Source organism: Silene latifolia, chromosome Y (genome assembly GCF_048544455.1).
Source record: "Silene latifolia isolate original U9 population chromosome Y, ASM4854445v1, whole genome shotgun sequence".
Classification (NCBI taxonomy): Eukaryota; Viridiplantae; Streptophyta; class Magnoliopsida; order Caryophyllales; family Caryophyllaceae; genus Silene; species Silene latifolia.
The window spans coordinates 55,721,566-55,737,817 of NC_133538.1; the positions used below are offsets into that span (position 1 = coordinate 55,721,566).

General features: G+C 37.6%; 1 protein-coding gene across 1 annotated transcript; it reads left to right on the forward strand.

The window, feature by feature from the left end:
• The first annotated feature begins 2,498 nt into the window (after positions 1-2,498).
• Positions 2,499-2,963, forward strand: LOC141628087 (uncharacterized). The gene has a single exon (XM_074441271.1). The coding sequence runs from the start codon at positions 2,499-2,501 to the stop codon at positions 2,961-2,963; it is 465 nt and encodes a 154-aa protein (XP_074297372.1).
• The last annotated feature ends 13,289 nt before the right edge of the window (positions 2,964-16,252 follow it).

Consider the following 16,252-nt stretch of genomic DNA (forward strand, 5'->3'; position numbering starts at 1 on the left):
AATGTCAACGGCGGCACATAAACCGTCACTTCAATCAATAGTGAAGATTCCAAAATCCATTATTTCTTCCAAATGTCAACGGCGGCACATAAAGCGTCACTTCAAACGTAATAGCAGACTTAAAATTTGCTATTTCCTTTCAAAAATAAGACAAACGGCGATCGAGACCGCCACTGCAAATTCAAATTGAATGGTGAAAATTCCAAATTCACTATTCCTTCAAATGCCAGCAGGAGGCTTCCTCGCAAAACCCGCTCATCCCAGAAATAGTGATAGTGAGAATCCATACTCGCTATTTCCCCAGCGACATCACGAGTTCGCTATTTTCAAAACAAGCCCATTCGACGCGGCTATTCCCATGGTCCATTAACCGACCGTCACATTTGGCTGGCGAGCCTTTGTCCTCAAGCATTCAAATACATCCCGAAGATGCCTCGGGTACATTTCCTTATCATTGGATGGCGAGCCTTTGTCCGAAAACATTCAAAGACACATCCCGAAGATGCCTCGGGTACATTTCCTTATCATTGGCTGGCGAGCCTTTGTCCGCAAACATTCAAGGATACATCCCGAAGATGCCTCGGGTACATTTCCTTATCATTGGCTGGCGAGCCTTTGTCCGCAAACATTCAAGGACACATCCCGAAGATGCCTCGGGTACATTTCCTTGTCTCGGCTGGCGAGTCTTACAACACGACGCGGCTGGCGAGCCCTCCTCACATACACACCATGGCTGGCGAGCCTTTGTCCGCAACCTTTCAAGGACAAATCCCGAAGATGCCTCGGGTACATTTCCTTGTCTCGGCTGGCAATCCTAACAACGCATCGCGGCTGGCAAGCCCTCCTCACATACGCACCATGGCTGGCGAGCCTTTGTCCGCAACCTCTTAAGGACACATCCCGAAGATATCTCCGGACCTTCATCAACAGATAAATCAGCATTTTTCGGCATTTCTGGTCCATCATAAGTAATACCACTTCGGAGATTAATTGCATTAATCGGGCTGCAAGAAGGTAATTTATTTGCTTGGTTCATTTGCTCAGATGCAAATTGAGTGATTTGATCCTGCAACTTCTTCATAGACCCCTCATTTTCTCCTGCATTTTTATGGACTTGAAGTGCCAAAGATAGCACCAAGGATTTCAGCTCTACTATTTCTATATTTGTGGAAGAAGATTCATCTTGTTGCGGTATTGAATCAATAGGGCTAGAAGTACTTGATATGGCTACTTCTTTATAAAATTGAGAGAATGGAATTCCTTGCTTATATTGTTGATAAACACGGACTCTCTCTACTTCTGCCATACAAGTGATGGGATCATCTCCTTCCGCACCACATCTACCACAAATTATCTCTTGCTCAATCATATAATGGACCTACTCATGTTCACCCATCGTTGGGCTCTCTAATTTGTCACACTCGGCATCAAGTGTTTCCACCTCAGCTACAAGTGATTCACCTTCTCTTTTGATCACTCGCGTACCTCATCTGGGATTCCCACATTCAACTACATAAATGGCCATATCCTCAATCAGATGCCATCCCTTATTATCTTCAACATTTTTATGGAATATCCCTTTAGCTGTATTATCCAATATGGCTCTTTGATCAGCATACAACCCATTGTAAAATTGGGTACATAAGAACCATCGTTGGAAACCATGATGAGGTACAGCGCGAACTAGCTTATTGAACCTAGTCAAAGCTTTGCTCAAATATTCAGTGGCCAATTGTGTGAAAGTATGCATTTGGCCTCTTAGTGTATTGGTGCACTGTGGTGGGAAGTACCTTCTGTTAAAGGCTAAAGCTAGGGAATTCCAGTCAGTAACCCCAGCAGCTTCCCTATCCAAATCTCTCAACCACTCCCAGGCGTCATCAGTCAAAGAGAAAGGAAAAAGAAATCCTTTGACCATATCATGCGTCACCCCAGCAGCTAAAGGAATGGTGGAGCAATACTCAGTAAACAACTCCATATGCTTACACGGATCCTCGCCAGCTACCCTCTTGAAGAGATTCCTCTCAACCAACTGAATGTAGGATGAATAAATTCCAAAGGTGCCCGAATCTGTTGTAGGGAGCAAGAAACCTTTGGGCAGAGAATCTACGGTAGGTTCAGAGTGACTGGCGATGTTCGGCGTTTTTAGCAAACGAAGTTGTAAGAACGGCAGATATAACAGTACCCTCTTCTAGGACAGATTACCTGCAACACAGTTATAGCATTAGAGAAAAATATGAGATCAGTCTCAAGGAATAAATTCCTCAGTAGGCCTTTTTGGCTTACTTGAGACTAAAATACATGGAACTAATGTGAGTAATATTTCCCTCAATATGTTTGATGGTTGGTGTGTTACTACCAATTGTTATACACATAAGGGAGGTAGAGTGTGGTTGCTCTGGAAACCTCATCTGTTTGATGTTTGGGTGCTGCATTATGATCCTCAATTCATTCATGTTAAAGTTCAAATCAAAGTTACTGCGAAATGTTTCTTCTTAACTATGGTATACGCTTTTAATGAAGGAACTGATAGAATTGGGTTATGGAACTATTTGAATAACTATGCTGCTGGCTGCACTGAACCTTGGGCTATTGTAGGAGATATTAACACAGTGTTGAATCCTGATGAACGGTTAGGTGGTCAGGCTAAGCCTGAAGATATGGAAGCTTTTGTGGATTGTATGAATAACTGTGATATGGTTGATATCCAGGCTACTGGGGCCTTTTTCACTTGGACGAACAAACAGGATGATACACATAGGAAGTATAGTAGGTTAGATCGTTTTCTTATTAACTCACACTGGACTACTATGTTTCCTGAAATGGTTGGGCATTTTCATCTTGAAGGAATGTTAGATCACACCCCCTGTGTTGTTTATAACAAGAAGTTAACTGTCAAGAAAAATAGGAGCTTCAAATATTTTTCTATGTGGAGTGGTGCTGCAGAATTTTTGCCTAAAGTTTAGGTGGTTTGGGACAGAAATATCCTAGGCACCAAGATGTTCTGTATTGTTAAAAAGCTTAAGGAATTGAAAGCAGTCCTTAAAGAATTGAACAAAACCTGCTATGCTGATATTGAAGTTCAAACTGTGGAGGCTGAGAAAGAACTTAATGCTATTCAGTTGCAGTTGAGTGGGGATCCCACTAGCTCTAATCTGATTAGTCAGGAGATAGTTGTTATGGCAAAATTTAGGAGACTTCTTAAAGATAGAGACAACTTCCTTCAACAGAAAGCCAAGGCTCAATGGCTAGATGAGGGGGACACAAATTCAGCTTACTTCCATGGTATTATCAGGAAAAAATGCATGAGGAATACTGTCATCCAAATTGAGGATTAGCATGGAAATGTTTGTTCGGATAGTAGTAGCATTCAGAGTGCCTTCTTGGAATACTATCAAGGTTTACTTGGAAGTAAAAAGTCCACTGAGGGTGTGAGGGATGCTGTCTTGGCCTATGGTAATGTATGTAATGATGATCATGTTGAGATTTTGACCAAGCCAGTGACTTTTGAGGAGGTGAAACAGGTGGTGTTCTCTATTCCCATTGAAAAAGCCCCAGAACCTGATGGGTTTTCAAGTGGTTTCTTTCGAGATGCTTGGGGTGTGATTGGTCAGGATGTCTTTGAGACAGTCAAGGATTTCTTTGTAACTGGTCAATTACTTAGCCAGATAAATGCAACCAATGTGTGCCTGATTCCCAAATGTGAGAGACCAAACTCTGTAAAACAATTTAGGCCCATTGCATGCTGTAATATGATATACAAGATCATTTCTAAGCTCCTTTGCAACAGATTAGCTCTAGTTTTGCCGGATATTATCCATGAATGTCACGGAGCCTTTGTTTAAGGGAGGTCTGTAATACTCTGTATTTATGAGTCTCTAGGTACTCTATCGAGTAGGCCTTACTCTGTCGAGTAAGGGTGAGTTGCGTTTTAAAATAGTTTCTGACCTGTTGGGTACTCGATCGAGTAACTGGGATACTCGATCGAGTAAGGCGGCACTCGATCGAGTACCTTAGCTACTCGATCGAGTAGCCGGTTTACGGAGAGTTATTTCTCGGGTTTTGTTAATTATGCGATTAAGGTATATAATCTTTTCCATCATTGTTCTAAACACTTTTCAAAGCCTATAAATTATTGTCAAGAGAGAAAGCAAAGTACGTTCTTCACTTTAATCGCATTGTTAGCAAATCCCGGAGTTTGGAAGGTCGGTTTTGATCGTTCGTTATACCGTTGAGATCCTTGCGTCGAGGGTCTGACCTATGTACCGTTTTTATGGTATTTCCTTTAAGTTGTTTAAACCCTAATATGGGAATTTGGGGGTTTTGTGTAGATTGTGATTTGGTATTGTTTATGTGTTTGTATGATAGGAGGAGGTTTTGTAGAAGAGGCTTTTTGATACAGCTGTTGAGACCGTCTGATAGTTGTGCTTTCCTGGTAGGATTTCCTACTCAGTATTAGTCCCATAATGTGATGTTGATGTGTTGTGGTTGATTGAATAATATAGTAATTGTATGGTGACGGTTTGTTGATTGTGATTGTTTGTCTCTGGTTCTCGAGGCATGTCCTCGGCTGAGTGGGGTCACTTGCGGGAGTGGCTTCATGCCCTAGTTTTGCCCTTCGTGGAACCCGCCACGGAAGGGGATGTGCACATTAATGGATAGGGTTATCGCTCATTATGAGGAGCGGGGATTTGGTGGGTACGGTGCGGTCCCCACTCGCAAGGCCGGTCCAGTGGACGATCGGTGATTGAGATTGATGGGACCGATGTGATTGTGTGTGTGACGGTGTGAGATATCCATTTATCGTATTGTTGATATATATATATATATATATATATATATATATATATATATATATATATATATATATATATATATATATATATATATATATATATATATATATATATATATATATATATATATATATATAGGAATGAGATCATGTGAGTATGGGTTATATATTTGAGGATTGAGGATTAATACAAGCCGTCAGATCTAAGAGATCCAATGCTCCCTATTATTTGCGGATCATTAAGGGTAAATTTGTCATTTCGACGCGCGCATATATACCCCTTCCCCCAGCAAATTCATTCATTATCGCCTGTTTTATTTCTCTCTCTACGTTCTCTCTTCTTTTCTTTCTTCAATGGAATCCACCATTTTCATACGCTCTATTTCGTGATTTTGAGTTCAATCTCAGCTATATATTTGTCGTTCTTCTATTTCTCGTCAATGAACATACTCTTTCAATCATAATCGCAATGTCAGGTACTTCTACTACTTAATTAATTCGTAATTACAGCATTATTTTCATGTAATTGTTATTTTTCATACATATATTTGCAATTACTAGTTCCTTAGTAGTCATATTATTGCGTGTCTTGTTATTTTATATATCGATTTTCAATTTCATCTAAATTTATTGTGATTTTGATGTATTAGTTTTGTTTGACCTAATTTGTTGTCATCGTCATGCGTTTCCCTAATTTAGTTTTCTATCCTGTTGTTTTATTTATTTATTTTTTCTATTCATAGGATATTGATGAGGAAGAGGTTTGTGAAATTCGGGGTTTCCTAAGATTGATTGGTCACCTACTGATTGGATTTTGAATGTTTCATCCTTCACTGAGGATTAATTTTCGATGCATTCAATATGCGAGTCTTCTAGTCAATCAGAAAAGTAATGGAAATAGTGTTATATAGCATTTGCCTGATGTTTATTGTGATGGTATAATTATTGTTACGTTTATGAAACTAGATTGGTAGTATTGTCGAAATGGCTTGGGATATAACATTTCTTTTGTGAACTAGAATGGTTTCTTCCCATTTGATACATGTAAAGCTATGCTATTAAATCTATGGGGTACGAGTTATTATCCTGTTGAATTCTTGGTATATACATACATTATTATATAAATTAGTTATTTTCAAAATTTGAAATGATCTGCTAATGTGTGTGATCCTTACTTACTGATGAGAATGATTTCCCTAAAAGTGTGCTGACATGAAAACAATGCTTCCTTTTTCTTTGTGAAGAGAGCCTGATAAAGGTGAAGGATTGGATTCTGACAGTGGAGATAAGAATGATGGAGAGGTGCAATCTGATTTAAAGGATACAAATAGTAAAGATGAAGGGGAGCAAGACGAGATGGAAACTGAATTCAGCAGTCAAGATCGGGATTCACCCAACCACGCTTTCTCGTTCTGCTGTTGAAGAAGATGTTACGAGAACTCTTCTTAGAATGCAGTAACAATCTCAAAGGAGGAATTGTGTGAGACCATTTCAAGGAGTTTAATAGTTGTAGATACGGGACTTTGCTGCTAAACTATGTTCTTGGACCGTCAATTATGGTGCAATCATCATAAATGAGCGGTATACTTAGCTATATGGTATTTTTGGCAGGGGCATTGGCTCCCAACACTATATGCAAATGCATGCATGCATGCTTGGTGTCAGAGCAGAAAATTCCACTTCTACAGCTCTTTGCCAGGTACAACTATGTGTGTACTGATTTTTAGTTATGATTATGTGTAGACAACTGGTTGTGGTGCTAGTTTACCCCCTTTATCTGTACATTTTATCCAGCCCACCCAAACTTGTCATAGAATTGCTTTCTTATTGACCACTATGTCAGAAAGCCATAGTTCACATATTAGTTGCTGCTAATCTCGTAAGCATTGTTCCGAATCATGTCCAATTTCAGTTTGATGTCAGAGTTCTGTTAACTAGCTTAATATTAGTTTTATACGAATCGTTCTGGAGATGAAACCTGATAACTTGAAAGAGTAAACTGCTTCTCTTTTTTAGAAGTTGGTTTTTATGAATTTTGGTTTTAGGAGTAACTTTCTACAACATTACCCCATTTAATTCTTGTATTGGCCAGCCTTATAATAATGTTATGATGATACATGTCTCATATGAAATTTTGAAAATTCTCTTATGCGTCCTAAATTGAGATTAGTTTGAACTTTGAAGTATCCCATTATAATATTTGCTCAAACGGTAAATAAACACAGGAAAAACTGGAGAAAAAGAAGGCAGAATATGCTGAAAAGATGAAAAACAAGGTGGCAGAAGTTCACAAATTAGCAGAAGAGAATAAGGCAATGATTGAAGCACAGAAAGGGGAACAACTACTCAAGGCAGAAGAATGTGCTGCTAAATTTCGCGCAACCGGAAACACCCCAACCAAGTTTATTTGCTTGCTTTTAACTGCTGGAAAACTCAATCCACTTCCAATGAACAAACAACAATCCACTTCCAACTACTCAAGGCAGAAGAATGTGCTGCTAAATCTGTTTCTTTGAGATTTGCTAGGTTTTGATAGATAAATCGTCCTATGGCAGTATTTGAGGCTTGGAGTGAGGGGGGTTGGTAGCGGAATACTGGTGATCCCCAACAATGAAAAATTTGTTCTAAAGTCAAAATATCCGATTTTCTTAAGTTTGTCTATTGCTTTACTATTCGTTTCTCGGAAATTTTTGGTCAAGGTCATTAGGTGTAGTATTAATGGTTATGAGTACAAGTCAGGTTTGCTCATTTTTCTGTCGACAATGAAACTAGTATTGCTATTTTGCTCTAAACTAGCATTTGTATTCTCCTAGCTTGTGCCGTATACTACTTTCTCTTAATCCATCATTAGTGTCGATGTTAATATGTCATCTTTTAGCTCAAATGGGAGAGCAATGCTATTGCACAAGACGTGGGTTCGAACCCCACAAAGATGAGATTTCTTGGTAAAGTGTGATATTGTTTCAAATATCATGTGATATTTTACTGTAATGGTTGTGATATTGTTTCTCATATAACAAAAGTGGATAGGGATTTAAAAATATTTTTTACTTCAATATTGTTTTGTATATAGTGTGATATTGTTTTACATACAATGTGATATTGTTCGTAATGACTTGTGGTATTGTTTAACTGTAGCACAAAATTGGCCTGGAGACTCCTTTTAAAATACTTTTAACCGTGATATTGTTTAGTATATAGAGTGATATTGTTTATAAGTACATGTGATATTGTATAAGAATATCACACAAGGGGTATTGTCTACAATTAAGCGTGATGTGATGATATTGTTTCGTATATAGTGTGATATTGTTTTACACAGTGTGATATTGTTTCTAATGACTTGTGGTATTTTATTTACCTGGTTGTGATATTGTTTCACAGTAGCACAAAATCAAAAACTCCTTTTAAAATAATTTTGACTGTGATATTGTTTTGTATACAGACTGATATTGTTTATAAGCACATGTGATATTGTATAACAATATCACACAAGGGGTATTGTCTACAATTAAGCGTGATGTGATGATATTGTCTCAGAAGAATGGTGATATTGTTTCAATTGAAGTGTGATATTGTTTACAATAACGTGTGATATTGTAAAATACAAAAGGCAAATCTTGGTAACACTATATTATTGATTCTTAAGTTTTATGATATTGTTAACAAAAATGGAGAAAGAATACAAATTTGTTGCCATTTGGAATTACATCTAAGCATAAAACAATTTGTATATGTGTGTATAATGAGTAAAAAAGAGATGATTTTGCTAAGTTGATGATGTAATATAGACTTTCTCAGCATGCACACAAGCTCTTAATCAACATCCGCACGTGAAAAAATCTGCAAAAAAAGAAAACAAAAAACAAAAACATAATGTCAGTAGTAAGTTTAACACATTAATAACAAAACTATGATATTGTTTCTAAGGACTTGTGCTATTTTATTTTAATGGGTCTGATATTGTTTCATAGTATCACAAAATTAGAGCATCATTTAAAGGTGTGATTTTTGACAAAGATTGAGTGATTTTGTATAAGGTGTGATTTTTGACAAAAATTGAGTGTGTCACATTAAATGGCACACTGACTGGCATCATAGCCCGACCCATTTTCACCCCTATTTAGTGCGTAAAATATACCTCTCGTGAATGACTGATACGAGGAACCTGCCGGATCGGTTCATATACTGTTTGGGTTATCCTATATCTCCAACATGCTCCAAATTGACCTAGCAAAGGATGATTAGGTTGCACTCCGTTTTCTCATCACATATTCCTGCAATAGTAACACTTCAGTTCCACATTGCACTTAGAAGCAAACAATAAGCTGAGATTGGAACCCATAAGGCCCTATGTGGTTAGATCAATCGGAAAAATTAGAAGATATGAGCTGAGAGGATGAACACGTTAGTCAAGGATTCGATTAAAGGTAAATCAAGAACCAAATACTCCGTAATAACAAAGGGAGCAGTCTACAAACATCCAGCCACAAACTTAGAAACGATAAATAATATATCAGGGAACACTCGACAATTAGCTTCTCATACTGAATCCTACACCTGATTCAACACCCGGTCAGATACTCGTAATTGAATCTCAGTGGGATAGCTAATTCACAGTATTAATCTCAAACATAGAAGATTGATAGTACTAATATGAACATTCAGAAGCGACGTCCCAAATTCAAGAATCCAATGTGAATTAAGATATAATCAGAAGACAATCATAATTCTGAAACTGATACAGGTCAAATATTAGGCATTCCGTAGCAAATTGTAGTACCAGAAGTTTTACTAGTTCGCTTATCAGAGGTTTACATATTAATTCATGTATTTGTCGTACTTCGTAGTTACTTGACAGTCGACAGTCGACACAGTGAGAGATTTTCATTATTTAACGGAATTCTACACTAGATAGGAGTAACCGTATCAGATAACTCTTTCCTTCTGATTCCTTTTTCCTCCAAAACTCATTCAGTGACAAACAATTTCATTCTTGAAACCAAAACTTGTAATTCTAGATTTCTAATTCGATTCACAACTTCTTAATCAACAACATAACTTCAATAATTAATTACGACGGAATACTCAATTTATAGCTCCACTTCTAGCCACAAGTAGTCCAATACATAAATCACTATGGTTTATAATCACATTTTCACATCACAATCATATGTTAACACAATACAAACACAATTAACACTGCAAATTAAAATGCCTAAATTAAACCTAGTATAATCAAATGTAACGAATTTGTTAAAATCGCTAAACATTATTCAATCTTTACATTCTTATTCTTTCGAGCAGAGTATTATAATCAAATGTAAAGAATCTTGTAAAATCAAGAGTATTAAGGCAAAAATTATACCTGAATTCTGCTCAAAACGGAATTATATTGAAGAATGATCGGTATTCCTTCGTAATTTTGAGTGATTCGCCAAAATAATCCCTCGTTTGCATCGTTTTTGATTTAGTTTTAGAAAGAGAAAGCTTGTTTTCTTCAGTTTTGATTCTGTTTTAGAGAGAGAGTGTAGAATAGAAAAAATGTAACGCGTTATTCTTTTGATCGACGCTGATTATGTTTTTTTATTTACCTTATTAGCGAGTGATATTGTTTAGAAGAACGAGTGATATTTTATGCGTTACTCAATCCTCAAATATTTAGGGGTTCTCACCGGATCCCGACTCTATATATATATATATATATATATATATATATATATATATATATATATATATATATATATATATATATAGATTGTGTGATTAGTACTGACCCCGTGTTGTTGTTTGTAAAACCTACGGTGATCCATTCGGGGATGGTGAGCAGTAATTGAGCAGGTTTGAGTTGAGTCACATGGGATTGCTGGGGTGTGCCACTGTCAGATGATAGAAGTCTTCCGTTGTAGCTTAGTCGTTTAGTAAACTTTACATTTAGTTTATTAGACAGTTGGTTTGAGAACTTGTACCTGTATTTTTGGATTTGGCTTGATTTGTACTTTTCACTAAAGTTATACTATTAAATGTTGTTTTGTTATTGTCTTATGATTATCATGCCTCGGGTAACCGAGATGGTAGTATCCTTATACCTGAGTGGTCCTGCTAAGGTACTTGGAGTATGGGGATGTTACAAATGGTATCAGAACGATGATCCTGAAACCTATAACCAATGAATCTAATGAATATATGGAGTCAATTAAAATGAACCCGAGGTAAAGGTTGTAGGAGCTAATGCAAAGGCTTGGGAGACGTCCTGAATTCGTGAACTTGCCCTACAATTTTGAACCGGTCCACATGGGGGGTGTATGTCAAGGTCGTATACGTTGTTTGTCAGCTTGTGTGTGGAGGTGATGAAGTATGTTTAATTGGTGGATGTTGGGAGTAGAAAGTTGAGAATGTGAAAGAAAGATTGATGAGATATATAGAACTGTTGTTGGAATGAGAAGCATGATGCATGTTTACTATGTGGCGTTTAATAACATGATAGAGTTATTTCGTTGATTGTGTGAAAAGTTGTGTAACATTATATGCTTAGTTATGATATAATGTTGGGATTTATAAAGTTGTTTATAATGTTGGAATATGATATAACATGCGGGTAGCGTTTTTGAGTTAGCATGACTCGATCGAGTGGGACTGACTTGATCGGGTAGGTATTTGACGGATTTGAATCCGGAATCGTGTTTTTGGGCACTCGATCGAGTACCTCGGGCATTCGATCGAGTAGGGGGTCACTCGATCGAGTAGCCGGGCTACTCGGTCGAGTATGTTAGAGGTCGAAGGTCCGTTTTGGAGTGCCTGAGTTGGGGCACTCGATCGAGTATGATGGGCACTCGATCGAGTAGTCTGCTACTCGATCGAGTAGGTTAGGGAACTCGATCGAGTATGTCCCGGCGCTTTGCTGCTTTTGTGTTTTGAGGTCTTGGTACGTATGTTAATATCCACCCCTTTTCTAATATAGTTTCATGATGCCGCCCAAGAAGAATGCTTTGTATGCGAGAGCTGAGCTTATGAACATAGATGATATCGTTAAGATGTTGGAGCATCAGGATGCTCTTACGGAGGCTTTAAAGACTGTGGGAAAGGATAAGGATAAGGATAAGGAGAAGTAGGTTAATCACTCTAAAATCATGCTCTATATAACGAGGTTTAACCCGAAAGAGTACAAGGGGGTTGGGGAGCCTAACCTTCTTGATAACTGGCATAGAGAGATGGAGAACATATTAGATTTGGTTCATTATCCTGATGAGATGAGAGTAGAACAAGCTGCGTTCTACCTGAGGGAGGCAGCTGGCAAGTGGTGGGATACGGTGAAGGTGAGTGCTAAGGAGTTGTATGCGAACCAAGGTTTACCTGCTATACCTTGGGAGGAGTTTCGTAAGGCTATGAGAAAAGAGTTCGTACCGGAGCATGTGAGGAGTAAGTTGAGAGAGGAGTTCGATGGGTTTAAGATGACATCTGACATGTCTGTGGCCGAGTACTACAGGCAGTTTAATGAGAAGTCTAGGTATGCTGAGGATATGGGTTTGAGTGAGGAGAATCAAGCGCCGAGGTTTGAGAGGGGTTGACCCCAAGATCATGGACAAGTTACCCGTGGGAGTCCTTACTGATGTTAAGGAAGCTTATGAGAGGGCTGGGAGAGCTGAGAGGTTGGTGGAGATGGCTCAGGAGAGAGTGAGTGAGAAAAGAAAGGCTGAGAGTGAAGGTGGAGGCCAATCTAGTCACAAGAAAGGCAACCACAATTAAGCTAAGGGGTTTTCTTCTGGGTCAGGATTCAGTGCTGGGGCTTCCTTTGGGCGTGGCCGTGGAAGTGTTAGGGGTAGTTGGGGAGTTACCTTCTATAGTTGTGGTGGTGTAGGCCACAAGAGGCATGAGTGCACAAGTGCACCTGGAACTTTCCAGAGACCTGCGCAGAGCTATGCGAGCAATAGACCGACTGGATCATGGGCAAACCGGGGAAGTCAGAGCTATCAGAGTGGAGGTAACCGCAACGACGATAATTCTTATCAGAAACCACCGACGAACAACAACAACAATCAAGGGTCAGGTGCTAAGCCGACCACATCACCAAAGACTCGTCCGGAAGGTGGACAAAGACCAAAAGGCAAAGTCTGTTCATGATGGAGAAGAAAGCAAATAAGATGATGCACACGTTATCACCCTGACTTTTCTTGTTAACGGTATTCATACCTTTGTTTTGTTTGATTCGGGGGCGTCTCAGTCGTTTGTATCTTCGAGTCATGTTAAACGGTTGGGTTTGAGGGTATATGAGTCTGTTAGTGAGGAAGTTTTTATACCTTCGGGTGAGTCTGTAACATGTGGGAGGTTATATAGGGATGTACCTATGATAGTTGGGCAAGTTGATCTACCTGTAGACTTGCTAGAGTTTCCTTTTAGCGGTTTTGAGATGATAGTTGGGATGGATTGGTTGGGAAAGTATCACTACTACAAAAACAAGAATAAGTAACGCATAATAGAGAACAGTCCAGTTAAATAACCGTTCTCTAGCCATAAAGAGAACGCCTTTCATGAGTAAGCGTTATCTAGAAAAAAGAATAGAGAACGGTTGTTATATTGACAGTTATCAAAACTAATCATTAAATATTAAAATAATTAAATAATTAAATTAAATAAAAGGAAAACCCAGTATCCCCATTCCCCAATTCTCCAACCGACTCTTTTAAGCTCTATGCCTCTAACCCAGTACAAGTCGAGGAAACAAAACAAAACAAAAGTTTAACTCCATTTTTGTTCTACTGTTCTAGAGTTCTATCCTTGATCTCAAATCCTCAATCGATCCACTTTTCATCAAGAACAATTACGCAAACAAATCTACCGTCGACCTTCTTATCGGTTCGAATTTCTAGGGTTTGCACCCCTTACATGAAAATTATGGGATTTATTATGTTTGGGTTCAAATTGTGGTTTTAAATACTTGTTTCTTTGAAAATTTCAGGTTGGTATTCATATTTGAGGTTTTTACAATAAACCCTAGAAATTTGGGGATTTTACGATGAACTGAGAAAGTCGATTAAAATGGGTAGAATTGGGGATTGTCTCGTTATTTCACACCTCTTCCATCCATTCAACTGGTATTTAATCTATTCTTTTCAGAAATTCGATGAAAATTGGTAGAATTTTGAGTATTCTAGTTATTGGATAGTATACCAATATAATGTGTCTCATTGATTTTGTTAGATATTACCTCAATATGAATTTTTTAATTATAATTGATGAATACAAGGCTATTTTCCGCAGATGATTGATGTGGTATGTTTGGTACTCAGTGTATGATTTTGTTTTTAGTCTTAATTATAGATTTTAATGGGTCACATTAGTCGATTTTCTATATATTGTTTCTCATGCTTTTTGCCTTCCTCCTCAAGGTGTGACTTTCTATAATTTCAAAGAATCAAAGATGTATAATTCAAGATTATTCAATTGCTAAGTGTCGTTGTGCTGGAACAGGACACAGGAAAGGGGGTGTGTGACTGTAAGGTTTTCAGAATTTTAGGACGTTGAACTTATTGTGGATTTAATTTATTCAAGTCGTACTCAAAACGGGTTTTCAAAGGTGATTGTTATTATGATACTGTTGAGTGTTGAATTGTTGATGGTACTTATCCTAAGTGCGGGAAGAAGTCCTATATAATCTTGCTAGTTGCCAAGTGCTTGACAAAACAATAAGCGTTGCTCACAGAAAGATGGAACCGAGAATCTGCTGCCTTTTCCATGAAAACATGAATAAGAGAATATACCAACTCTTATGATGATTTTGAGACTACCCTCTTGTGAAACAATGGATTTTGCGCACTACTCTTCTTCATTTCCATTAGCTTTAATTATCAACTTCTATACTGTCAGACTATTGTAACTTGTAAGTTTGTTATTCTTGCTTTGCTTTATTCAATGAGGTTTTTCGACAATAGCCTTGATGTGCTCGCAAAGACATATAAGTAAAACCGTAAAAAGGCTAAACATATCCTCCCCTAGTCCACCATAGTCATGAGTCCGACTTAGTTACGCAATCTCAATTGAAGATTATTCACAATAAGTTCTACGTCTTGAAATTCTCAAATCCTTACACCACACACCCGAAATTTTTCACAGCTTGAGAGGCCTAGGACATAACAACCGACATCACCAAGGTAACATTCTGGTTCTTTTCCAACTACTTAAGTGATGTTTAGTTCTTTGATATCAAGCATTATGACTATAAGCTCTTTGAAAATCCTTTGATTATTGCTGTTGAAGTTAGTTCTTTGATATTAGCGTGGCAGGGAAGCCTTGGTTATTTTAATTTTAGAACCATGTACTATAACTAGTCACAACCTATGTATTTTGTTTCTTAATAAACATCAAGACATGTTGAGATAGAGAAAATTAATTGTTGAGGTTGTGTTGTCCCTGTTTTTCTTTCTTAATCTTTTGTTCGCTTACTAGAGTTGTAGCCTACGCTCACCACGACCTTGCTCACCATAATTCTATCGTTTAAGTATGAATATTTATGTCATATTTTTACAGTGATTGCTTTGCATCGGAGTCGCTAAGAATATGAGGAATGAACTTGTGAAACAAATGAAGAAAGTTTTCACTAAGTCATTAGGTATGTTTTTCACTGTTATCGTGATAATCGATTCTTTCCCATGGCATTGGTCGAGTTTGTATAATAATTCTATCTCTCAGTTAGTGATGGTTGCCTTTAGTTAGATTCTAATATTCTCATTACTCTAATTTCCTTAATAATCTCTACTGGTAATTCTTTCTCATCAATTATCTCTAAAATTGTTGATTGTCTTTAAACTTGTGAATACTGGAACATTTTAGTTGTTGGGTATAATAGTGAGCTTATATACTGATCAATTTTAGTTTATTGTTACTTCATGACATATCCAAAATATTCATGTAGACCTAAAAATTTCTAAAAGTTCCTTTACGTTATGATCAATTTAGTTTATTCTTACCGACATCTCTTAATTCAATCGCTATCATTTCTGCCGTAAATTTGCATGACAGATTAGGATAAAGTTTCCAGTTGCATAATATAAGTAATAGTTAATCGTATCTGAATTAGTAACTTGTATTTTTAATATGCATGTCTAAGTTGACACATCAGGAGGCTAGCAATTCATAAGGGAAATTGAATAATCATCAAGTCATCACCTATGGATGCGATTCATAAGATGTTTATGGCTTTATTTGTCGATTACGATTTATCACCTACGGATGCAAATGGATAGTAGCAGTTGCATGTTTTTTTTATGCGGCAAGTTGCAGCAGCAGGTTTTGTATCAAGACATGCTATATGAAATAATTAAGGACACGGAACACACGCCGCATAGGTTGAAAGAGCGAAATTCGGTACATATGGTATAGTAGGTGTAAGGTGTATCTTGAGTTAGTTGTATATTTTTCATTTGTAAACTAGAAGCTGATATAGAGCGTGTTGCCGTATGTATG

Coding starts and splice junctions, on each gene's coding strand:
- LOC141628087 (XM_074441271.1), top strand. CDS start 2,499: ATGGTATACGCTTTTAATGAAGGAACTGATAGAATTGGGTTATGGAAC.